The sequence below is a fragment of the Emys orbicularis genome, chromosome 7 (genome assembly GCF_028017835.1).
Source record: "Emys orbicularis isolate rEmyOrb1 chromosome 7, rEmyOrb1.hap1, whole genome shotgun sequence".
Classification (NCBI taxonomy): domain Eukaryota; kingdom Metazoa; phylum Chordata; order Testudines; family Emydidae; genus Emys; species Emys orbicularis.
Window position 1 is genome coordinate 12,910,692 of NC_088689.1, and position 26,949 is coordinate 12,937,640.

General features: G+C 40.1%; 1 protein-coding gene across 1 annotated transcript in view; it reads left to right on the forward strand.

Moving 5' to 3' along the window:
• The first annotated feature begins 373 nt into the window (after positions 1 to 373).
• The window catches only part of FHIP2A (FHF complex subunit HOOK interacting protein 2A), a 35,349-nt gene continuing 8,773 nt past the window's right edge, over positions 374 to 26,949 (forward strand). Inside the window, exons 1-14 of the mRNA XM_065407813.1 lie at positions 374 to 418; positions 1,930 to 2,008; positions 4,324 to 4,493; positions 7,884 to 7,988; positions 8,359 to 8,481; positions 11,747 to 12,019; positions 12,900 to 13,096; positions 14,355 to 14,469; positions 14,581 to 14,657; positions 14,761 to 14,953; positions 16,448 to 16,617; positions 17,545 to 17,688; positions 20,919 to 21,009; positions 22,586 to 22,729. Of these exons, the coding sequence (XP_065263885.1) occupies positions 374 to 418; positions 1,930 to 2,008; positions 4,324 to 4,493; positions 7,884 to 7,988; positions 8,359 to 8,481; positions 11,747 to 12,019; positions 12,900 to 13,096; positions 14,355 to 14,469; positions 14,581 to 14,657; positions 14,761 to 14,953; positions 16,448 to 16,617; positions 17,545 to 17,688; positions 20,919 to 21,009; positions 22,586 to 22,729 (1,926 nt within the window). The remainder of the gene's footprint in view (positions 419 to 1,929; positions 2,009 to 4,323; positions 4,494 to 7,883; positions 7,989 to 8,358; positions 8,482 to 11,746; positions 12,020 to 12,899; positions 13,097 to 14,354; positions 14,470 to 14,580; positions 14,658 to 14,760; positions 14,954 to 16,447; positions 16,618 to 17,544; positions 17,689 to 20,918; positions 21,010 to 22,585; positions 22,730 to 26,949) is intronic.

Below are 26,949 nucleotides of genomic sequence, written 5' to 3' on the forward strand. Positions count from 1 at the left end.
ATGGAAATTGAAATCCTCAGTCTGGCACTGGCTTTCAGAAACACTGAATTCACCTAGAAACAGATGAGGCTAGAATAGAAGCGGAGAGGAAAATCGCATCAGTCAAGGGTGAATTTTTAATAGAATCTATTTTAGCGTTACTTTTGAAAATAATATTCGCTGAGAAGCCACGGGGAAAAGCCCTTTATCCTAAGAAGTGCTCTCTGCAGCCATTTATGAAGCAAAATTTAGTTCTGACTATATTTTATTATAGAAACCAGTACAAATTATGGTAATAATGGCTTCAGCCACCCATCAAGGAAAACAAAACCTGATATGTAAAGATCTGTCCTGTATTTTTAGTTACTTCTCTGTTCTTCAGTAACTAAACAAGATGTATAGTAAAATAAATATTCTGCTCAATGAAAGACTTTCAGATGCCTTTTTTTTTTTTTTTTACCTCATGACATTTGGTGCACTAAAATGTTATGAGGTAAAATGTAATGTCAGTGCCCAGGATAGCCTTGGGGGAACAGAAGAGCAGTCAGATAGCAGGGAATGGATAAACAGTGTGTAAATTTGATTGCTTAGTTGACATTTGGGAGTGAGTGTCCTAACGCTGATATGGGCATATTTAGCCACTATGCACAGTTACTTTTGAATGTCTTTCATTTCAAAGTCCTGTGTACAAAAGGTCAGTAATATTAAGAACTCCTCTTTCCTTCAGCACATGATGTGCTGTTCATATATTAGATTTTGCGTTTTTAGCCAAGATAAATGTAAACTTCATTAACTAGAGAAAAACATTGGCTGTATAAAATTTTCAAGGGTATGCAAAGGTCTGAGAGCCCTCCATTTCCATTGGCTTCTTGGGATTTGAGGCAACTCAGCACTTCATGGAAATAGCCCCTAAAAGGGGAAATTGGAAGAAATGATTTATGGTTAGAAGCCTCAAATTTGAAATATCTAGACGTGAAGAATCACAGATTCCAAATCCCATTGAGTCTTCTAAGGGGAATATAATGAGCTCCATGCAGTTTAGTTCTTTCAAGTAAGGATGACCTTCCCTCCCATTATGGTGCAGCATTCTACCCAGTGATTATCCACCTGGCTGCTGCATCCTTTCCTCTGGAGTAGCTGCATTTCATTTTAGCAGTTTAGGGCTCCTTCCTAAGAAAAAATCTGTATAATGAAATATAATATAATGAAATAGAGCCTAAGGTTGATAGGTTGAAGGTCTTGAGATTTTTGTTATAGGAGGTTCTATTCCGGTTGTGAATGGCTGTGAATGCCATGTCTTATGTTTGGGCCCACCAGCTGTGCGCCATGGAGCAATTATTGGCAATCTATGGAGAGCTGGGTGGCCATGATACTGGCTCCCCTTGTCTCCAGCTGCTCTTTGAAGTGCCCAGTCTCTTAATTGCAAAGAAGAGCCAGGAAGGCTATAAAAACAGCTGGAAACCAGAAAGAGGAGTCAACCTCTAAATGAAAGGGGGACCTCTTTCAGGGACTGGAGCTCCTAGCAGCCAATGAGAGAGGAATGTCCTGAGGAGAAACGAGGGAAGCAGCTGGCCAGCGTAGGCAGGGGAGTAGAGGAAGCAAGTGGGAAGAGGAGATGACATGAAGAGCAGAAGCAAAGGAGTGTGATTAACTTTCTTCTTAAAGGACAAAATACTTCAATATAAACAGTTTGAAAGTACTTTCCTAATATTCCTTTCCTATGTGAGCAATTCCTTTAGTTGCCAAAGTACATTGTATAATCACAAATGGGTGTACAGGTGTCCATGAGGCAATCTCATTATTAAAATGTGGTCCATGTATGAACAATTTTAGAGCCACTGCTTAGGCTTCAGTCCTACAGGAAATACTGATTTTGATAAAATTTTGAATTTGATAACATTTTGATCATTTCTAACCACTTAGGTTATTTGTTTCATTTTGTTTCCATAGCTTGCGCCATCCCTTCCGTTACAAGAAGATTTTGTTTACCACTGGAAAGCAATTACTCATTATTACATAGAGACCTCCGGTAAGAGAACCTTTTTCTTTTTCTTTTTTTTTTTTTTTTTCCTGCATCTTCACTATGGAAAGAAGCAAACTGGAACTACCTCAGTGCTGTTTAAAAGTGAAGTTTGGGAAATAGCGAAACTGTTTTCATTAAGCAAGTTCCTCTTTCTTTTTCCAAAGTAACAAAAAACATTTGTTTTAAAATATCCTTTATCTTTGATTTACCCTTGACAAAGCACCTTGATAGAGGGTGAACAACAGCGGATGTAATACCGCATTCCCTGTGCACCATGTTGAGAATTGTACCTTTTAAGGTCAGACCTAATTTCTGGCTTCACCTGTTCAGTTCACTCTAAACAGACATCTGCAGAAATGTAATCCTTCTGATAACCCTTCTCATTTCTGTTGCATTGCCTATTTTTCTTTTCTTTCCAAGGTTTAACACAAGTCTTCACAAAATAACTTTTCAGTCATGTACACTTGAGCAATCATTTCTGAAGCCAGTCAGACTTTCATACAATGCTCAGTACTGGGCATCTTTCTGTATTTTATCTTTTTTAATTTTTTTCTCAGATTGTCTCTCTCCTTAAGGTATTTTGAGACTGCAACTGTGAAAGTTCTTACAGATTTCATCCATGTGTGACAGAATCAAACCAAAGTTAATTAAAGCTGTAGCGTCTGCCTTCTGCTCTTCTTCATTTAATTTAAAAGCTGGCTGTTCAGCTGAATTATGGCTGTATTTGCTTAATGTAAATCTCATTTCCACCATTCCAACAAATACATAAATAATTGTCCTCCTAATCACTTGTTCTAATCTGTTGTCTTTAAAAACAAATATCACCATGCCCTATGTACTCTTATCTCTGCATGCCTATTAGAGTGGCTATTGAATGTTGTGTTCACATCCTCAGGACTTCTGATTTCTTGTTTAAATCAATATGTACTCTTAAGAGCTGAAACTTGAGACTGCCTGCCTTGGACATGCTTTGTAGTGCTTCCTAGGATGAAACTGACGAGATGATATGTGGAAACTGACATATAAGCATGTGTGGTGCAAAATAAAAATAAATTCAGCTTTGGCTTCTGTACTAAATATTTATTTGCAAAAAACCCAAGCTTCCATTCTTGCTGCTACCTCTCCCTCACCACCACCTTCCCCCAAATGAAAATCTGCAAAAAGATCTTGAAAACTATGCATTTGGATATGCTACCTTTGAAATCAATGGAAATTTTACCTTTGACTTCAGTGGGAGCAGGGATTAGGTCTTAGAAGCCTCACTTCAACAAGTCAGTCTAAGCTAACTGGTGACAGAGAGAGAACTGAAATTGCTCTGAGGTGGCAATTCTCTTCTGTGACCTTGTTTCCTTTTGCATTCAGATGGCCATTATTTTTAGGTTGTTGCATAAGAAGTAATGACTAATTCCACACTGGGTTAGTTGTCCAATTAAAATATGGCAAAATAAAAATTTGTTTCTAAATTCCTAGAAACACACCAGTGCCATACAACACCTTGGATTAATGCCTGTTCTCAGTTACACTGGTGCAAATTCAAAGTAACTCCATGGCCTTCAGTGTAACTGAGATCAAAATCTGGCTCTTTTCCTTTATAGAGATCTATGAGCTGAATTGTACTCTGAAATTTGAATAAAACAAGACACAGTCTTAACAAAGATGATGTAATAGTCATACTTAAGAATTTTTTTTTTAAATTGAATTGAGCCTGAAGTTTGGATATAAATTATTTGTGAGATTAAAACAAAAAAATCGGCTTCTCTTTCTTTCTCACTCTTGAAGGAATTGATCAGGTGGAAATGAAATAGATTCTGGATGCTGTCCACAGATTCCAGTCTTGGATTGTTTTTGGGCCATCTGACTAGTACAGTGTCAGAAATTTAGTATTCCACACTTTTATTTTTCACATTAAGGTAAAACTTCTCCATAATGTGTGTAGTAGTCCACATTTTCAAAAGTGACCAGTAATTCTTTGTATCTATTTTGAGATGCCTCTGAAAACCAGGTCTCTTTAAGGTATGTGCTCAACCCTCTGGAAAAATCAGGCCCCTTTAAGGTGTCTTAGGTTAGGCATCCAAAATTTCTGTTTCCCTTCTGAAAATTTGGGCCAGCATATTTATGTAGATGTGAAAAATCCATTTAATACTCTGTTTACAGCTCACTGACTATGTTGTAACAATTTTTTCAGAGGGATCTTTTAATAGTTATTTTGAATAATAAACATAATGGCCATGTTTTAAACCAAAAGTTTATAATTGAACTCGAAGGAAAATGAAAATTGTGGTTTTTATTTTTATCATTTTAACTGAATATTTTTTATTTAGATGACAAAGCTCCTGTGACTGATACCAACATTCCTTCTCACCTGGAGCAGATGTTGGATATTCTAGTTCAAGAAGAAAATGAGAGGGAATCGGGAGAGACAGGGCCTTGTATGGAATATTTGCTTCATCACAAGATCTTGGAGACATTGTACACACTAGGGAAAGCTGATGTAAGTACATCTCAGGCGGTGGGCAAGAGCCTCATCCTTTGAGGTACTTAGGACCTTCAACTGACATAATTCTAATGGGATTGAGGATGGTCAGCACCTGGCAGGATAGGACCCATTAGTTCTATGACATCTTGCTGATGATCATTTGTTTCACACTATCCAAGAATGTTGCTGGAGTTCCAAAGTAACATGAGCAAATGAGTGGTCATTCAAGTCGGCCAAAGTGAAATAGTATGGTCCATTGGTTAGAGCACAGGATCTGGGAGTTGGGAAACCTGGGCTCTGCTGTTGACTATGTGACCTTGAGCAAGAAGGCACTTTGGCTCTCTGCCTGAGTTTTCCCACCTGTATATGGGGATAATAATACTCGCTTTCCTTTGTACAGCATTTTGAGATCCTTGGGTGACAGATGTTTTATTAAGTTTTGTTTGTTTTTCTGAAAACAGTTGTGCAGATTACAGAAGCATGCTGTCCCTGATTTAGTGCTCTGAGCTGCAAAAAAAATTCAAATTACCCTCCATAAACAGTCTCTCAGGCACTGTGCTCTTTAGATAACTTAATAAAGCAGAGTGGGTGAGATTCCATACGGCAGTGGTTCTCAAAGCCGGTCCGCCGCTTGTTCAGGGAAAGCCCCTGGCGGGCCAGGCCAGTTTGTTTGCCTGCCACATCCGCAGGTTCGGCCGATCGCGGCTCCCACTGGCCGCGGTTCACCGCTCCAGGCCAATGGGGGCTGCGGGAAGCAGCGCGGGCTGAGGGATGTGCTGGCCACTGCTTCCTGCCGCCCCCATTGGCCTGGAGCGGTGAACCGCGGTCAGTGGGAGCCGCGATCCGCCAAACTTGCGGACGTGGCAGGTAAACAAACCGGCCCGGCCCGCCAGGGGCTTTTCCTGAACAAGCGGCGGACTGGCTTTGAGAACCACTGCCGTATGGCATCTCAAGTCCTCTTTGCTCTGCTCCGGTGGTGCAAAGGGAATTTAAAACTGCCTTAAGGCACCAGCTCAGGATTTCCCAAACTGTATTCCCACCTCTGCGGTCTCCTCCCCGGCACAGGGCGTGGGACCGGAGCGCAAGGAGCTCTAGCAGTCCTGGCTGGTGGAACAGCCCCTTTGGGGAGGTAGCATGAGATAAACCAGCCCTGAGTCTACTCTGATTTGTGCCAGGCTAGTTTTATGGCTGACAGCCTCCACAACTGGGAGGGCGTGGGGGGGCCGAAAGGTGTGTAAAGTCACCTGTGCCCTATGCCCCATTCGGAGTTATGCTATACTGCAATTGGCAGCTTGGCCCTATGTATTAAAAAGCCTTTTCAACTTCCTAAAGTTCTGAATAGCATGGGGCCACATTTTTTTTTTAACTGTAGAGAACTGAATGGCTCAGGACTAGCAGTTAGATGGGGATAGTTAGCACATAATTAGTACTTTATGCAAAAGATGAAACTGTACAAGTATTAATTAAACTAGTCACTTTAGAGCCTTTCACATCTATGTCCCTGGTACAAATCTAGCCCAGGTCAGTAGTGACCAGTTGGTGTTAAATTTTCATGGCTATTCTTGGCTGGTGTGAAGTGTGTTTTGGGATCTCAGTCCATTTCCCAGTAACAGGAAATGTCCTCAAAAACTGCCACCGTCACTGCTAGTGCCCTTCTTGGCAGCCTTATCTACTGAAAGGCCAAGGATTGGCTGGACCATGGAGACTCAATTACTCTTTCATCCCTCATGGTAGTACTTTCATGTTATGGTGAAAGTCCATCAGTTGGGCAGTGTAAGAGAACTTTCACTCCTGCTGCCCGTTCTGAGGATAAACAGAACACTTCATTCTCCAGGGTTGTCAGTCTTGCACCTTTCACGCATTCGCTTGATGTTTCTTGTCTTGTCTGGTTGGTTCTTATGTTTCTCTGAGCCTGGGGGACAGCAATCTCTTCCTTCTGGGACCACCTTTCTCCCAATATTCCTATCATTGTGGCAGCTGTCTTGCAGCCTGGTTACTGAGGTGCCATAATACATAATATGGCTGGGGTATTTCATTAGCAATTTATTTATTAGAAATATAGTTGGTTTGATACAACTACAAATTCTGTGAGGAAAACATGATGCATTTGAGCTGTGTGAAATGCAAAACTGGCGAAGTGCTTCTAAGAGTCAAGAGAAGTCATTACATTTACAATAATATGTCTGCACAAGTGATTCTTGGACAGCATGTCATTTATACTTTACCATTTGTGAATTACCATTCGTGCTTTACCATGTGTGGACTAGTTGACCTTCTGAGGTCTCTTCCAGCCCCTACAATTCTGTGATTCAGTACACCTGAAATAAATACGTGGTTCAATGTGTGCAGGGTGTTGCAGTTAACTGCAGTTAGGGAATACTCTCACTTTGTTCTGATTACGGGTATGTCTACACAGCAGCTGGGAGGAGTAATTCCCAGCTTAGGTAGACATACACATGCTAGCTCTGTTTGAGCTAGCACCTACAAATAACAGTGTGGCCAGGGCAGCTCAGAGTAGCCATCTGAATACCCACCTGACCTCCTGTGTACGTACTGGGGCGGCTAATCTAAGCTCCGGGGCCACACTGCTGTTTTTAGGCGCTAGCTTGAGTAAAGCTAGTGCATATATGTCTAAACCCAAGCTGCAAATCACACCTCCCAGCTGCTATATAGACATACCCTTAGGCTTGTTACATTATTCTACCATCACCGTATGTCTCCACTAGACTTTTTTAACTCAAGCTAATTGATTGTCCGTTAACTAACTAAAGTTAACATGTTTGGACATGCTACTCTGAATACACCTCAAATAGTAGTGATTTACTTTAGGCTGAGCCCTTGGGTAGATTACAAACATTTGTGGAGTGTCCAGATTAGCATGTACAAGAGTGCTAGGTAGTTCAAGTTAACTGGCAGTCAGTTAACTCAAATTTAAAAGAACCCCTCTAATGTAGACAAACCCTTAGTGGGGTGTTAAGTGTGATAGTTTTACTTGCGGTAGAGCTGTACCTAAGTTGTTGATTATGAAGTTGGGCTTCTGTAGTGGCATAAACTTTCCCACAACCCACTCTCTGTGTTCTGTTATCTAACTGAGTTGGCTAGGCATATGCTCTGGGATGTTAAAAGTATCAAGTTTTATGAAAATAAATACAATTTAAAGCATGCATTCAATTAATAAATTTAAAGAGAGTGGGTTTTTTATTAAAAAAAAAAAAAAAAAAAAGTATAGTTAGCAAGACCTAATATTTTCAGTTGTTTTGGATCAACTATTTAAATTGATCTGTTTGTTTATGATAAAGCTGTTCAAAAGGATGTTAATCTTATTTCAATTTAATCTCAGATGTTTTGGCTGATCAGTTTGTATGTTGTTTATTTAATCTTTGTTATATTTCTGTTGTGGTCTAGTGTCCTCCAGGAATGAAACAGCAAGTTTTGGCTTTCTATACCAAACTTCTAGGAAGAATACGACAACCTCTTCTCCCACATATAAATGTATATAAACCAGTGCAGGTACGGTTCAAGTTTTAAATAAACATTTATTTATGTATGACAGGCTTTTTGGATGTCAAATGTAATGGTTTCTCTCTTGTGTGGGGTTTCTGTTTGGGGTTTTTTGTTTTGTTTTTGATCCCCCTGTGCAATAACAAATTACCGATTGGGACCTCTGAGTGTTACTGCAGTGCAACTAGTAAATAATCATATCTTGTTTACACCGGTGTAAATCTGGCGTAACTCTGTTGAAGTCAGTGTATCTTATGTCATCAGAGAACCGCTTTGAAAAGAGAATTCAGCCTAGAGTGCCTACCAATAGGCTATTGGGTTTCTTCCACTTTTAATTGTCCACTTTTAATTACTTTTCTTTTTTTTTCCCCACCCACAGAAATTAATCAGACTTTGTGGTGAAGTTCTAACAGCACCAACAGAAAATGAAGAAATTCAGTTTCTCTGCATAGTATGTGCAAAGCTGAAACAGGATCCATACCTGGTCAACTTCTTTCTTGAGGTATGTTTACAAGTACATTTCAAAACTGGTATATTACAGACAAAAACTTCCTGGGAAATGGTGGGAGCAGATTGGTGCTGCACTGGCTGCTTTCAATTAACTGAGTGTCGTTATATTTTCAGTATTCCCTATCCCTTTGGTTACTGCAACCTAACAAGCTGTGAAGTCACTTAATGATAAGGTGAAGTTGCACCACTCTCAGCAACATTTGACCCCCCAGTGTTTATCTATGTCATGAAAATATACCAATGTATTTTTATATTGCCTACTCTCTATTGGGTTTTTTGATCAGATGGTCACTCAGAGGAGAGCTTTGCTAGAAAGCATTGAATATGTATTTTATGTAACCTTTTGTATTATGTGATTCAGGATCCTGTCCTGCACTCTTGCAGGAGGCAGGTAAGCAGCTAGACTGCAGAATTGCATGACTAGACACATGCAAACTTAAATATACACAGAAACTCTGAATACATGTGTTCTGATGTACAGAGGCTGACATTACCTGCACCTATCAGAAATAACTGAGTTTGAACCTAGCACATCACTCTAAGGGTTCACCTGTGGAATTCAAGCCTTCTCATACAGGGGTTATTGTTCTTGATACAGGCACTTCCCATTTATAGACAACAAGAAATAGACTCTAGGAGGTTCAGTAATTTTAGTTTTAAGGATAATGAACAGTAACATAGTGATTGCTTTGCATCCTTAGGCCTTTCGCAGTGTAGAAAAAAAGACCTACCTGTAGAAAAGGCAATTTTGTGTTCTTTGAAACCATAATCTTTCCAACATACCCAAAAATCATACTTCTGTTGTACCATGGAGTAGACTATAAATTGTGTTCCCTGGGTTACCTCCCCTAGGACTTCAGTATATTAGTGCACAGTAGCAATGCAGAACAGTGTCTCCACAAAGAATGCACATCAGCTAGGCAAGTGTTCAGAGAATTATTGTAGTTTGCTGTCTGACTGTCGTGTATTTATTCCCTCCTGGTTTGTATGTACTAAAAGCTGGTAACCCAACTGGTGACTCTTTTAAATGTTGAATGTTTGTGCAGTATTTGAAATAACTGTGGCCTTATCATAGATGTCATAGGATTTATAGTCTTATATTGTGACCACTTGAAAAATTGGTCTTAAGATGAAGTCTAGTGTAGGAGTCTAATACAACATTTACTCATCTATGTCTGTGCCAGAAAAACAGAGAATCCTTACCCCACAACCAATCTCTCACTCGGTCTTGTAGAACACTAATGTAAATATATCTTTTATTTGCACAAAACAGATTTATAGAAAGAAGTCTTGGTCACATTCTTTCAAGGTAACAAAGCAGATGTTGGAGGAATGGTAGATACGCTGAAGGGTAGGAATAGGATACAGAGGGACCTAGACAAATTAGAGGATTGGGCCAAAAGAAATCTGATGAGGTTCAACAAGGAAAAGTGCAGAGTCCTGCACTTAGGATGGACGAATCCCATGCACTGCTACAGACTAGGGACCGAGTGGCTAGGCAGCAGTTCTGCAGAAAAGGACCTAGGGCTTACAGTGGACGAGAAGCTGGATATGAGTCAACAGTGTGCCCTTGTTGCCAAGAAGGCTAACAGCATTTTGGGCTGCATAAGTAGGAGCACTGCCAGCAGATCGAGGGACATGATCATTCCCCTCTATTCGACATTGGTGAGGCCTCATCTGGAGTACTGTGTCCAGTTTTGGGCCCCACACTACAAGAAGGATGTGGAAAAATTGGAAAGAGTCCAGCGGAGGGCAACAAAAATGATTAGGGGGCTGGAGCACATGACTTATGAGGAGAGGCTGAGGGAACTGAGATTATTTAGTCTGCAGAAGAGAATGAGGGGGATTTGATAGCTGCTTTCAACTACCTGAAAGGGGGTTCCAAAGAGGATGAATCTAGACTGTTCTCAGTGGTACCGGATGACAGAACAAGGAGTAATGGTCTCAAGTTGCAGTGGGGGAGGTTTAGGTTGGATATTAGGAAAAGCTTTTTCACTGGGAGGGTGGTGAAGCACTGGAATGGGTTACCTAGGGAGGTGGTGGAATCTCCTTCCTTAGAGGTTTTTAAGATCAGGCTTGACAAAGTCCTGGCTGGGATGCTTTAGTTGGGGATTGGTCCTGCTCTGAGCAGGGGGTTGGACTAGATGACCTCCTGAGGTCCCTTCCAACCCTGATATTCGATGATTCTATGATGATTCTATGTCCTACAACTCTCAAGAAAGTTTTGTATGAGTACTAGGTGTCCAGTGATAACTTGGCACCCACTCCTTCCCCTCTATGAAATGTACTAGATTTTTTTTAAAAAATACAAACAGAAAAAATACATCACTTGAGAGTAGCTCACAAGTCTTAGAGAGGCTTTTTTTCACTTTGAAGGCAAAATCTCTAGAAGTGAAGAATCAATTTCATTTTATGATTGGATTCGGAAATGGTGTTTCCATAGTCACAGAAATAAAATGTATTGAGGTCTTGACCTAAAAAGCCATGTGCTAGTGTCAAAAGGTACCTGCATAAAGTAAATATGAAATTCATATTAGAGATTGGACAAATCAAATAGTATCCATTTCAGTTGTTTGATATAAAGAACAAGGCCATCTCTTTTCATTTGTCTTGGACAAACTAGCACAGAAGCAGCCTTAGAACGGATTGGTATAGAGTTTGGGACAATTTTGATAAAGTACAAAATGTGTTAAATTTAAATATTAAGATGGTTCTGCACCCATACTATAGTACACGATTAATACATCCAACCTTGTAAAGAGCTACAGTAGAACCTCAGAGTTACGAACCCCAGAGTTACAAACTGATTGCTCAACCACACAACTCATTTGGAACTGGAAGTATGCAATCAGGCAGCAGCAGAGACAAAAAGAAAAAAACCCAAATAAAGTACAGCACTAAGTTAAATGTAAAGTACTAAAACAATAAAGGGAAAGATTAAAAAAAAAAGATTTGACGAGGTAAGGAAACTGTTCCTGTGCTTGTTTCATTTAAATTAAGATGGTTCAAAGCAGCATTTTCTTCTGAACAGTAAAGTTTCAAAGCTGTAAACTTTTGAAAGAACAATCGTAAAGTTTTGTTCAGTTATGAACATTTCAGAATTATGAACAGGCTCCATTCCCGAGGTGTTCGTAACTCTGAGGTTCTACTGTACTTGATGTGTGTGTTACATAAACCTTTATTTTAGTAAATTTCCGCTTTAGGTCAAACAGCATTTTGATCAGTATAATCTCCTGTCCTAATGTGATGCTTTTCAGAACAAGTTAAAAGTATTGGCTTCCAAAGGATCAGCAAGTGTAATCACAGAAGACATGCTAAAAGGCCAAGATTCGTTGATGACAGACACAGGACAGTCCATTCAACCTGAAGAAATATCTAATGCTGCTGGAGCGGAGCACATAGAGAAGGAAGATGATCTATCCACGAGTCTAGATGAACTAAATGTCACTTCATCACCTGAGGCCTCAGCTGTTCGTCTAAACCAAGACTATAATTTAGTGAATTCTTTGCTAAATCTCACAAAAAGCCCAGTGAGTCATTTTCAATTCTACTCAATGTGGTAAAATGAGTAAAGTGTTTCGGATGTTGCTGGAAGGGAGTCATTAACAACATATATATTTCTATATATATATATATATATATTTCTATATATATATATATTTCTATATATAAAAATTTAATTCTTAAGAAATCAGGTAGCTTTTTTGGTAGACCATTTCTTGTGCAAATTTCCAGGTGAAAACAAAACAAAAAAATTCTAGAAAGTGAATTGACCGCAATCTGATATTCATTGGGATCAAAAAGTTTAAGGATGTTGTATGCTTCCAAAGCAAGTTGAGTGGGTTAATTATATCACAAAGGAATATGTAACATGGAAGAAAGGGCTAGTTTATATAGCATCAATTAAATCAAAGTAATAAACCAAACACACTTTTTGTAAAAGCTTCAGTAGACCTGATTCTGTCTGTGAACTTGATTTCTTGTCAAAACAACCACTATGGGTCTGATTCAAGTCCCGCTGAATTCAAAGGGATCATTTAGAATTAACTTCAAGGGGAACTGGATAAGTAAGGCCGTGTTTACTGTAATAGTGTCGAGAGCAGAAAACTTTACATACCCCATAGTTGTAAAGTGATGTTTTACATTTGATTAGGTCCAAGCCAGTGTATACTCCTTAGCACTGGTTATATAAACTTGAGTGTTATGCTTACCATGTCAATAACCCTTTTCAAAAGAAAGATTCTAAAACAAATTTAGTAGAAATAACTGTTCTAATTTCTGAACACGGAACATCAAGAAATCCATTCAGTCCCTTTTTGATTCTGTTTTGAAGAGCCTTTGGTTTCTGGTGTTTGATTTCAAGTGAACATCATTCCTGATTTATTTAACTCTTCCATGTCTATTTGACAGGATGGTCGAGTAGCAGTAAAGGCATGTGAAGGCCTCATGCTCTTAGTAAGTTTGCCAGAGCCAGCAGCAGCCAAGTGCTTGACTCAGAGCACTTGCTTATGTGAATTGCTGACGGACAGGCTCACCACACTCTACAAAGCCCTGCCTCCATCCGTGGATCCATTAGATATTGAATCGGTTGAGGCAATTAACTGGGGGTAAGAATATTGTTTCTCTTTTTAATATTTTAGATAACTTTGTACCACATACTGAAACTAAATTTCTGCCATTAGATAAGACACCATGCAAGCAGTTTCATTAACAGAATCCAGATACAATATAGTAGTACTCTTAAGACCTGAGACATACATTGCACTGATTATTGAGTTATGGGCAGATTCAGCTGCCAGTCCATGCACAGTCAATCATTTGAGAGCAGCTCTCCCATTGAATTAGATTAGAGATCTGTCTGTGGTATAACTGCAGAATCAGGCCTTGGATTATTTTCCTGTTTGAATGTCAAGGACATAGGAAATTAGTATACAGACTTTTTGGTGTGTACAGTGAGCACACGGATCCAAGAGAAGCAGGAAGTATCTGTTTGATGAAGGACTGTTGTAACATTTTGATAGTAAAAGTCAAGAGGGCAAATACAATTATTGTATAACTCATCAACATGGGGCAAAAGATAGTAAGCCTGTTGTCCTAACTACTTGTATGTTAGACTCTAAAAATACTTTGGAATTCACTTCCCTGCACCCTGCCCCACCGTACTCTGTCTTGGCCTCAGTACTTGATCATGGTCTGTAAGTTTCTACACAGGGATGATATATCTGATTTGAAAAAGTTCTTTAGCAGCCAAAGGTGATATAAGATCCAGTGGCTGGAAATAGAAGTAACTAAAAATCAAATTGAAAATAAGATGCGATTTTTTAATAGGGTAGTCCACTGTTAGAACAGCGTACCGAGAGATGTGGTGAATCCATCATCCCTTGGAGACTTCAGATTGAGATTGACTGTTTTTCAAAAAGATATGCTCTAGTTCAGCCCCAAACTATGGAGTGGGCTTGGTAGTGTTCACTTATGTAGTAGGGAAGAATAATCCCTCTACCTCAGGAATGACTAGGTCAATTTCTATGGCCTCTGTTACGTGGCAGGTGAGATTAGGTGACCCTTCTGATTTAAAAACCTGTTAAAACATTCTAGGTCCATCCATGCAGAATTCTTCTGCTGGCCATACCGAGTATACTTTAGCATGCCATTGAAATCAATAGACTGGTAATGGTAGCACTGCAGGATTTGTGGAAGACCAGCAGGAAAACTATTAATATTCCTTCTTTTCTCTCTAAATGCACTCCTGCTCCCATTAAAGCAGATGGAGAATGTTGCCATTGAATTCAGTGGGAGTAGTATTGGGACCAGTGTTCTTTAAAGGAATCTAAACTAAATATATATATTTTCTCTTGTGTCCTCCAGTTTGGATTCATATAGCCACAAAGAAGATGCATCTGCTTTTCCAGGGAAAAGAGCCTTGATTTCATTTCTCTCCTGGTTTGACTACTGTGATCAACTCATTAAAGAAGCACAAAAGGTTTGAAATGTTTGCTGGCATAAATATGAGTAATCCAAAACTAGTTTGGCAAATATATTGTTCCACATCTCTTGAGTTTGTAAGGATAACATTTTGTGGCCTGTGTTTTAGACTACTGCTGTTGCTATGGCAAGATCTGTACGGGAACGATTTTTTGTTGGTGTCATGGAACCCCAGCTGATGCAAACGTGAGTGGTCTCTTCGCATGTGGAACAGCGGGATAGAAAACAAGTCAAGTTGATATTTTCAGTTGGAATCCAGTAGCTTTCTAACATTAAACTTCTTGTTCAGTTCAGAGATTGGGATCCTTACATCAACTGCACTGTTGCATCGTATTGTCCGTCAAGTCACTTCAGATGTGTTGCTGCAAGAAATGGTTGGCTTTATACTTGGAGGACACAGAGAGCCAGAAACCCTGACAGACATCAACAGACATCCATTGCGACACAGGTTAATCGAGCACTGTGATCATATTTCTGATGAGGTGAGAAATCGTCATGTCAGTGTGTCTAAAATGCTGTTCTGCTGTGAAAAGTGACTGCAAAAATGGCATTGTGAGGTCCCATGTTTATTGTGTGTCAGGCACTTCTAGCTGAGTTTTACAGGTAAAAAGATGGTGGGTGGGAGGATTCTAATTGCCAGCCCTACAGAACTTCCCTTGGGAGGTGAAACTCGGTGTTGTCTCTGACTAGCACATCAGATTCTCTGAGCCATATTCTGCCATCATTTGTACCTGTGTATGTCCATTTGGGGTTGCTTGTATACGTGTTACTGAGGATAGATTCTGGCCCTGCATGGGGAGTTGAGTTTATAGTTCTACTGATGATGCATCATCCCCTCTCTCCCTTAGTTGTGCTGGTTCTGGAATGTGGTCAGATAAAAAGGAGTAAAAATGTATTCTTGTCACTAAAGTCAGCAGATAGGACCGAGACTATACACAGTGCAGATGTGCTGACTAAGAAGGTGCTGTCGTTCTTTTTACGCCCTGATCCTTAAGCTGTTCCATGCAGAGCCATTTTGAAATCACTTGACTGCAGCGAGGCTCCCTCTTGGAACAGCTTGATGAGTCAGCCTTTTCAGAATAGTGCCACACATCACAAATGCTTGTGTTTGTTAAAGTCCTGGCTTTGTGCTTTCTGTTTTACACCACCCCTTATGCTTAGAGCAGTCTCTCAATTTAAATACTCCAAGCCCCTGCCCTCTGCTTCAGAAAGTCCTCCCAAACCTGCCTGAGCTAAGAATTTGTGCCTTTATATGTCTATTTCACCTACCTACTTAAATGCAGCAGCCAATGCTTACAAATCAGGGCACCAAAAGTTAGGTGCTTAAATTTGTATTTAGGCATCTAAATGAATGAACTGAATATCAGACATACTGAACACCACTCAGATCCTACTGAAGTCAGTGGGAGGTACAGGTGCACAGTATTGCTGAAAATCAGGCCACTTTTATTTAGGTGTCTAACTTCAGGCATGCTGGTTTGAAATTTTCAGCCTATCATTCCAGCCATAAAATCCCCATGGCACTCTCTGTCAGTTCTGTATTGTATGCACTAGTGTTTTTAGGCCTTGATCCTATATTTGGGTCTACACAGGTGCAGGGGCCTTCCCATGTTGGTCTGGTTGTAGAATTAAAGCCTTAGATTGTAAGTTCTTTGGGAAGGGTTACTGTTAGTTTGACACAGTTCTCCCCTTTTACAGGGCTGTGTCTATCTGATGCTTTATAAAAGATAAAGTTTGTCATGGATAAATGTGTATATTCTTTCTGACTCTTGTGTGGTCTCTTCATCTACATTAATAGATCACCCAATATGATGATGATCCAGTCTTGATGGATATTTGGCTGTAATATTAAAGACTAATATGAACAATCTCCCATCATGCATTAACACAGCTACTCTTAGTAAGCTAAGAACAGTGGTTTAAGGAAACACTGCTTACATTTATTTGAATCCTTTATTGTTTTTTTTATGTTGCAGATCAGCATAATGACTTTAAGAATGTTTGAGCATCTTTTACAAAAACCCAATGAGCACATTCTTTACAACTTGGTTCTAAGAAATTTAGAAGAAAGAAACTACACAGAATATAAACCACCCTGTCAGGAAGATAAAGATGTGGTAGAGAATGGACAGATAGCAGGAGCAGTGTAAGTGTTTTTATTGTATAGATGAGGGACTTCACGATGGCTGGGTACACCTTTCACTTTTTATTTAAAATAAATAAATAAAAAAAAGCTTTAAGACCAGTTTTTCTTTCTTTATCTAGTTGAAATAAAATTGAACCCGGATGACGTTTAGTTTTCATCATTTGCCCTCGGTGTTAACAGCATTGTAAAGATTAGTTGTTGCACAGTTTACTCCATGAACAGCTTATGTATGTGATTAGAACAGTGATAGATGAACAGCAAAAGTGTCTTTCTTACATAATAACACGCACAGGTTCTGATTTAGCTATTTGCATAGGCTTAACTTTAAGCACATAGTCAATTCCATTGACTTCAGTGGGGTTGCTAACATACTTAAGGTTAGTCATATGCTTAAGTATCTTGCTGAATCAGGGCCACAGTATCTTTAAACTTCATAGTGTTTCATATGTAATCCTTACAAACACCCTTTTGTGCTTGGTATATAAGCATTAGCCTCTTTTTACAGGTGGGACGAGGGGGCAGGAAATCGGGTCAAAGAGATTAAGACCCAGATCCTCAAAGGTATTTAGGCTCCTAACTTTCATTGAAATCAATGGAAATTAGAACTAAATACCTTTTGAGGATCTGGGACTAAGTGATTTGATATGCAGAGGTATTCAGTGTCAGAGTCAGAACCAGAAATTCCTGGCTCCAACTCATACCACTAGACTATGCCTCTCTCTCTTTTTTTAAGTTAGTCATCAATTTATAAATGTTGATATTGCATAATAATAATTCAGTGAAGTGGTATGTAAATTGTGATAGTCTAGAATGTGTGCTGGCTGGTCAGAGAAGAAAAATAGAGAATGTGCCTTTGATTCAGAAGGCTTCCTGCCTCCATAACATTCTGTGAATTATCTTGTGTCTCTGTCTAATGTAAACTTACAGAGACCTGGAAGAAGATCCGTTGTTTGCTGATCTTTCTCCGGATAACACATTGTCGAATCAAGAGTGGCTAAGTGCTTCTCCTCCCATCAGCCCAGAACATCCAAAAAACGATGGGAAGACTGAAGTTCATAAAATTGTAAATAGGTGAGTTGAAAAAATAATTTTAAAAAGCTGTTTTGTGTGTGTAATTTAAATCAGGGATGTAGTTAGCATAGTGCTGATGTTCTGTGTAACTTGGAGGAATGATGCACCAGAAATAAACTGTTTCATTCAGTAGGCTATTCCGTAACGGTTAGTGTTTATAGAAAGAAAAGAAAATAGTTCAACATCAACCAAAAGAGAACAGAAAATCTTTCCAGCCTGAGGTCCATCCTAGGTCTTTGGTCTCTGGAGAGGGTTCAGAGAAGAGCTGCAAGAATGATTAAAGGATTAGAAATCATGCCTTATAGTGATAGATTTAAGGATCTCTATCTATGTCGCTTAACAAAGAAAAGGTTACGGGGTGACTTGACTTTATTTAATAATTGGCTCTTCAGCCTAGTAAACAAAGGAATAACAAGATCCGATGGCTGGAAGTTGAAGCTAAACAAATTCAGACTGGAAATAAGATGTAAATGTATTACAATAAGGATTATTAACCATTGCAATAATTTACCGAGGTTGGTGGTGGATTCTTCGTGACTGCCAATTTTTAAATCAAAATTGCATTTTTAAAAAGATATGCAGTAGTTTAAAAGAAATTACTTTGGGGAAGATCTACGGCCTGTGTTATACAGGAGGCCAAACTAAATTATCACAATGGTCCCTTCTGGCCTTGGAATCTATGAATCTGGATGTAAAGCTATCCCTTCTCATTGATATTCATTCTGTTTGGCTTCATAGAATCATAGAATATTAGGGTTGGACTCAGGAGGTCATCTAGTCCAATCCCCTGCTCAAAGCGGGACCAATCCCCAACTAAATCATCTCTCAAGCAACCTCTCTGACAGGGCTTGACCATAGTCCTTCCCTGAGGGAAGGGGAGGGAGAAGCTGAGCTATAGTTAACCCATTGCTCACTGGGGACTATGTCACACCTCTGTCCCCTGTAACATTTGGCTGTGCACACTGGACAGCAACGTGTCCAAGAGGACAGACTCTCTGATCTAAACTATTTAGCGATTGTAATTTTTTCAGCCATTAAGATGAAAATTGGAGTTAGATGGTATTTGGTCAGTTAATACATGTTAGCGAGGCAGCACTGGTATTTTGGTGCTGACCTACCTACGTACCCAAAAATAATCAGTCATGTGAGAGGCAAGAAACAGACTGAGGCCAGTGGATATGGAATTGAATACTTGCTTTTTTCCCCCATATACTGTTGCATCCAGCTTATGGTGGACATGGTTTGGAGCACAGACAAAAAACAATCTGCTAAACTGCCCATTTTTATTTCCATCAGTGGAATGGAAATGTTCGAGGTATTTGCAGTGCTTCGATGGAAGAGTGAACTTTTTTTTCATACATAATAAGGTCCACATGGCAGATTTCAGACTCCGGTATTCCTCTCTCCCTCGGTATACAGAACTCCCATTGGTGGCAGTGGTAGTTCCATGCATGTAGGGAAAGCTGAACATTGGATACAAGATCTGTAAGAAGAACAGGAGTACTTGTGGCACCTTAGAGACTAACAAATTTATTAGAGCATAAGCTTTGTGGGCTACAGCCCACTTCTTCGGATGCATATAGAGTGAAACATATATTGAGGAGATATATATACACACATACAGAGAGCATGAACAGGTGGGAGTTGTCTTACCAACTCTGAGAGGCCAATTAAGTAAGAGAAAAATTTTTTTGAAGTGATAATCAAGATAGCTCAGTACAGACAGTTTGATAAGAAGTGTGAGAATACTTACAAGGGGAGATAGATTCAATGTTTGTAATGGCTCAGCCATTCCCAGTCCTTATTCAATCCTGAGTTGATTGTGTCTAGTTTGCATATCAATTCCAGCTCAGCAGTCTCTCGTTGGAGTCTGTTTTTGAAGTTTTTCTGTTGTAAGATAGCCACCCGCAGGTCTGTCATTGAATGGCCAGACAGGTTAAAGTGTTCTCCCACTGGTTTTTGAGTATTATGATTCCTGATGTCATGTACATTGGCCAAACCGGACAGTCTCTACGCAAAAGAATTAATGGACACAAATCTGACATCAGGAATCGTAATACTCAAAAACCAGTGGGAGAACACTTTAACCTGTCTGGCCATTCAATGACAGACCTGCGGGTGGCTATCTTACAACAGAAAAACTTCAAAAACAGACTCCAACGAGAGACTGCTGAGCTGGAATTGATATGCAAACTAGACACAATCAACTCAGGATTGAATAAAGACTGGGAATGGCTGAGCCATTACAAACATTGAATCTATCTCCCCTTGTAAGTATTCTCACACTTCTTATCAAACTGTTCTGAGCTATCTTGATTATCACTTCAAAAGTTTTTTTCTCTTACTTAATTGGCCTCTCAGAGTTGGTAAGACAACTCCCACCTGTTCATGCTCTCTGTATGTGTGTATATATATCTCCTCAATATATGTTCCACTCTATATGCATCCGAAGAAGTGGGCTGTAGCCCACGAAAGCTTATGCTCTAATAAATTTGTTAGTCTCTAAGGTGCCACAAGTACTCCTGTTCTTTTTGCGGATACAGACTAACACGGCTGCTACTCTAAGATCTGTAAGCCACATTTTCCTCTAACTGTCCAGAAACTGGGTAGTGAGAGCCACCATTTCCTGTTTGTGCTACATTCATGATAATTCTGTGACCACCAAGGTAGTAGTTTTTGTATAACAATAAATGTCAGCAACAGGAACACGTTATTACAAATAATCATGTAAATTCTTAACTCTTCTTTCATCACAGCAAACTGACAAACTAATGATTTATTAACTAAAAAATATTAGCAATAACTTTTCATATGAAATCCCTTCTTTTATTTGATTCATTTGCCAATAGACTTTCCATCTAACTCTGCTTTGAGATGGATGTAGTCTGATCTTTAGCAAATGCTTGGAATTGGTTATGATTCTCCCCTTCACTTTTGCCTCCCTGCTTTCAGAAGTCACTAGCCCTCTATTGGCTTCTTCACATTCAGTGCGAGATATGCAAACTCTTATGCACCCAATTCATTAGCACAGACAGTAGTTACATTGATAGACATGCTTCAGTACGTTTCATTGCCCTTCTTCCTCACACAATGTTACGGGTAACCCCCTTTGTCAACTGGAAGAGATGGGTCATTATTGTATCTACCTCTAATGTATTGATAATGAAGAAATACTGTCCTGCCATTGTAGGACTAGATTTATTTATTAATGTATTTTTGTTCCTTTTTAGCTTTCTCTGTCTAGTACCTGAAGAAGCCAAATCATCATACCATGTAGAGGGCACAGGTTATGATACCTATCTCAGAGATGCCCACAGACAAGTATGTCACACAACTATAGTCTTTTTCTTTCTAGTTTCTTCTTTTTTCCCCCTTCATTAGCCAATGCTCTGGGTTTTAAATTGCTTGTGAGAATTTACAAATTATTTGGGGACATGTACAGTTCTACTAAAAAATATCTGAAGATAAGCTAGTAATGGGAAAGGTGAAAATTCAATTGCCTTGGACTAATCAGGAATTTACCTTCAGAGATTTTTAATTGAGTTCTGAATCCCCCTTACACAGCTCTAATGGGAATTATAGATGACTTTAAATGTATTAATATTCCTGTAACAAACCTGCACTACAGAGTCGTTCATAAATTGCCTTTGCATTTATCTGCATTCTTCTCCAGTAGAGAACTGCCTGGAAAGATCTTTGATAGAACTTAGTGGATGTTAAAATGCTGCAGAAGAGTTAAACAACCCAGTGCTTTAAAATAACGGTTCAGTGAGAGTAATGTGCAGCCTAAGGCATGCAGGTATGACGTTGAGAATATTGGTGGAAAGGGAAAGCTTTAATGTTGCATATTTTGAAATAACAAACATAGATTTTATTTCTAAAAACATGATCTAAAGTCTCCTTGGTCAGAGGACAATCAGTATTCGTTTGCAGCCTTCCTCATGAAGTCCTGTGACTCTCCTGTAATGGAACAAAATTGGGCATACAGGGTAAATGGGGGGTGGGGGTAGAGTAACTGGAACAAAAATACATGCGGTGGTACTCTAAGGATTTCCTACTCTGAATTTTGATAAGCGCACATTCAAATAGAAAGCCTTGCTTTCTATGCTTCCTTTATGGTTTTAGCCACAGCATTTCCTGAAAAGAGGAAAATGTGAAGGAAAAAATAGCAGGAACAGTTGCCTAAAATTCTTATAATGTTCTAATTTTGGATGCAGGAAAGGGCATACTGTCTTCTCTTATTTCTTTCTTGCCTTGGGGAAAGGAGGATTCTGGGAGCCATTTGAAAGTAGGATTGGTTTCTGCCTCATATTCTCAATGATATGCATGGTCTCAAATTATTCCACCCACAAAAACATAACCCTCCATATTGGTGCAGTTACACACAAACAGCTGCTCTGTCTCCGTGCATCTGTGCTTGGAAGACCAGTGGAAGATGCACAAGTACCTATGCTGTGTGCACTGAAGAAGAATTCCTGGGTCTGATTCTTCCCTCCCTGGTACCAGTTTAACTCCATTGACTTCAGTGGAGTTACTGATGGTTTAGGTTAGGCGAATCACACCCAGTGTGGGTAAGTTACTGTGACTGCCCAATTTGTGTCTCAAGCAAGTGGCTAGTTTAGGTCTCCATTCTCCCCTCTGTGTGCCTGTGTAAGTCCCCCATAATGTTGCACACATCAAGAGGAAAATAAAGTGCCTGAATGAAGGCTGATAATTTTTGTCATGGATGTTTTCAAAATGGGAATATTCTGAGAATCGGAGTTCTCAGATAGCTGCCATTCATACTCTCAAGTAATGTAGATTATTAAAAGGAAATGGTTTCCACAGAAGTTTGTAGCTTCTTGCTTTTTTCCCTCTTCAATTGTTTGAGTACGTATTGCTGACTCTTTCTTCCTAGTTCCGGGATTATTGTGCAATCTGCTTACGATGGGAATGGCCGGGGTCTCCCAAATCTTTGGAAAAGTGCAATTTAGAAGCATCGTTTTTTGAAGGACATTTCTTGAAAATTCTGTTTGACAGAATGGGCAGGATTCTCGATCAGGTAACAAAACACATTGTATGACTTGTTTCTGATGCTTTCATCCCTGATAAATGACTGATCTCCATTACTGTGCAACATTCCCACCAAAATCTGTGTAGCTTGACTGCGCTAACCAGTAGCTGTAAAGTTGTTGGTTTTTACTAATATTGGCAATCTTGTCAACATGCTGAGGGAGCATTATCTATCTTATCCTTGCTTTAGGGCTCTCTAGATGACTAAATACTGAAGTGATTGGCACTTTATCAATAGCAAGTGTAGATTACGACATTCTCACTTACACTGAACACCATAATTATCTGTGTTAACTGCCTGTTTGTGTTCTAACTGGTTTCATGAATGATGCCCTACATTGAATGTCGTTTAAAGCTACAGATGATTCGTAGAGTAGAAATGTCACTACAGTATAAGGAGGGCAACATGATACATAGGATCTCCTGTTGTCAAATTAACAAAAGCACAAGTCCTTTTTGCATGTTTGTCCTTCCAGGAGGAGGTGGGGTGTTATGAAGGAGTAAAGGATAGGAGAAGAACTTTTTAACTACCTATAATATTCCTTTTTGTTTTATAACTACCGTATATACTTGTTCATAAGCCGAATTTTTTTTTAGTAAAAAAGGGAAGCACCAGAGAAAGGGGTCGGCTTATGAACGGGGAGAGGGAGAGGTGGGACACAGCCCCTCCCCCCAACAGAGGGAGCAAGGAGAGGCAGCACAGCCAGTAGAGCCAGAAGGGAAGAGGCGGGGCCAGAGTCTCTCCGCTTCTGGCCACGCTGCTCTCCCCCGAGCCTCTGAAGCAGCTGAAGCTCTGGGGCTGGCAGGCTGCAGCTGTGCCGCTCGGCCCTGCCCCCCAGAGCAGGCTTGGCCGTGCTGCCCGGCCCGCCGGAGCAGGCTGCCACTGTGCTGCCCGGCCCAGCCCGCTGGAACATGCTACGGCTGTGCCACCCGGTCTGGCCCGAGCAGCTCCAGCCAGGCCAGAGACCTCCTCCCCTGGCCCTCCCCAGATAAGGTGGGAAGGGATGGGATGGGGAGAGTGTGGGGGTCCCGGGCGAGGGGTGGGATCATGTGGGGGGTAGTCACAGGGCTTACTCCTCTGACTCCCAGCTTCTCCCTTCTCTCTCTCTTCCCCCTCCCCCCCCACAAAATTTCCTCACCAGTTGCTGTCCTGGACCATCAGGGTAAGCAGCTGGCGCACCGGGACACTTTGTTTACTTAGGTTTACCTCCGTGCCTGCAGACGCTCGAGGTAAACAAACCATCTCCGCCCACCAGTGGCTTATCCTGATGGCCTGGGAGCCAAAGTTTGCTGACCCCTGAATTATAGGGTCGGCTTATGAACGGGTTATAAAAAATTTCTATTTTTACTTATCCATCTTGGGGGGTCGACTTATAAACGAACCGGCTTATGATCGAGTATATACGGTACATGGTCTTTGTGAGTATCAGTCTCATTTGTTCTATTTTGATTTTTTCCAGCATTTATACATGGCTATACAGGTAGCCTGTAAATTCTTCAGTACATAGAGTATTTTACAGTCTAGATCTCCTATATTTTAATAAACTTTACTGTATAATATTGTTCTCAAAGCACGGTGCAGCAAATTAAAAGCCAAACTGTATTACTATATCATCCGCAGTGTTTCCCCCAGGCTTTTTCAGGGTTGCAATAATTATTCTCCTCAGACCAATGGTGCAAGGAAATTTCTAGAGGGTACTTTTTCCAAGCCCCCAACAGATCACTTTAAAAATAGGTCTCTCCACCATTTCGCTATGTACCAATGTTAAAAATGTAGTTATCAGGGGTGAACAAATTGGCTGTGTATTTGACTGGCTCTTCTTGCTGAAAAAACATGAGTCTAATACATGAGGTCCAGATTAGTATAGTGGAATTTACGGAATATAATTCTGGATAGAAGAGAAATCCTTTTTGGTTAACCCTATTTCACTTTTTCTATCTTAACACCTTTCCTCCACTACCAATCGCTCTCTCCCCCCCCCCCCCCCCCCCATTCATCTCCTCTCCTTTCTGCCTTTTTCTCTCTTCTTTGTGGCTGCATCTTCACTAGAAAAAACAAGTTGTGTTGATCACTTGATATGCAGTAGCATATCACTGGCAATAACTAATTTGAGGTAAAATCCTAGTCAAAACTAGGCCATTTATAGTTTGCACACAAGTTAGTGGGTCGATTCATGTAAAACTATAAGCGGTCTTGTCTTCACTAGGATTTTATCACGAGTTAGTTAACTCCAGTTAGCTGCCTCAAGTTAGGAACACACCTTTGTTTCCTAGTTAAGACAAGGCCTGAAATCTAAATTATTCCCTCAGTAGTGCTATGTGGGATGCTTTACAGGAGGTGTTGCTGTAGATGCAATGAAACTATTTACAGGCGAAGCGTATGATATTAGAGACGCAAGGTGGGTGAGGTAATATCACAGATAATATTCTTCTAAGCATGTGATACTAGTCAGTTTCCCTCTGCAGCTAGCTCCAAGCGTAAAACTAGATGCTGCTGGTACCAGATCTCCTGTGAGAGTGTACCACTTTTGGTCAGGGGCAGAAGTAGACAGATCAGGGATCATGGCAGAAGGGCAACAGTGCACAGCAGATCTGCCATGGGAGTGCTTTGAGAAAAATGCGGTGTGATGATAATTTGTAAAACCCAGGAGATTGAAAAATAACGCTGAAACCCTTTCATCGCTACACCACTCTATCTAGGGGTTGTGTCATTTTCAGTTCTGTCTGCTCTATCCAGGCACAGCATGCCGAGGACATGTTTTTCGCCTTAACATTGGTTTTCCTTGTTTTGGTTTTTTTATAGCTCAGGTTAGATGCTTAATGCATTACTTAATACTGAATGTTTTCCATGTTAAATAGGATTGGTATGAATCTCAAAGCAAGTAAACCTGTGTATATACATATCATGAGCTATTGAACTTTAATATTCCAGTCCTTTGACCTAGCTCACTGCAATTTGGGGGCTATGAGAAAATTTTACATTTTGAAGGAAACAGGGAAATGTTCCTCTAGCATGTGGATTTTGTATCTGTCCAACCTCTTTTATCTGGATTAAGTTAAAGAATATTGTGTGCACTCCCAGGGTCTTGCTTCTAGTAAATATGTATTCTGTGCATTATTAACTAAAGCAATACTGGTTTTAAATAACAGATCTGAGTGTCATCTGCTTTTTGGAAAAGCTAATCTTATACATATGAAAATCTTGTCTCAGTGATGAGACATAAATTGTAGTGAATAAAGGGACCAGAATATACCCCTAAGGGATATCAGAGGAACAGATACCTACTATTAAAACAAAAATAGCATCTGTTATTGAAGCACAATGTCAATTTGATATAGTACCTGTCAGCATGGCACAATTTCTGAGTTAGTCAGGCAAGATGTCACGGTCTGTGGTGTTAAAAACAATACTTGACTCCAAAAGAATTAAAACAAACTGCCTCAGTCCGCCAGCAAGAGTGAATTGCTAAAGCTATTTCCTACCAAAAAGCCCACACTTAAAGCCAAATTGAAACTTGCCCTGGGGATAATTCATAGTGAAGTGCTAATGTAACCCAGAAAAATAAAATGTTGGTTCTATCAAGTCAGATGAAAGTGACAGATTTGATATGGTGTATGGTTATTTAAAGGTCCACATCAAATGACAAGTTTAGCAAAACATTCAGTTCTGCTTACAGATTGTGTTAGTCTTCCTTTAGGCTTTGTTATCATAATAAATTAATTAATCCATAGCTTTTATATAGCACTCTTCATGAGTCGATATCAAATTGCTTTACAAAGGAGGTAAATATTGTTGCAGTTTCAGGAGTAACTGCACCTGAATACCCCCTCCATGGTCCATTCCAATAGCGCCCTGGCAGGTCTCAGAACTCCAGCCGTCACCTGTCTCTGGGCAGGGACCATGGTCCCATTCCCGTCTCACCCTGGTTTTTCAGGCTGCACAGTCCCTGCCTTATACTCTGATATCCCCAGCAAGTGGTTCTGCCTAATGGCCAGCACCATTATGCATTGCTTTCTCTCCAAGGGCAATGAACAGTGTACCACACAACTCTTTCTCATCAGAGTGCATTTATTTTTAAGATACAAGCAATAAAAGTCCCTGTATGCTTACTAAAAGTTTACCAGCGGTCACCCTCCATTCCAGCAATGGGCTCTGGGAAGTGTCAGTCTCTCCAACCCTTCAGCAAGCGCTGGGATCCCCCAAGGTCC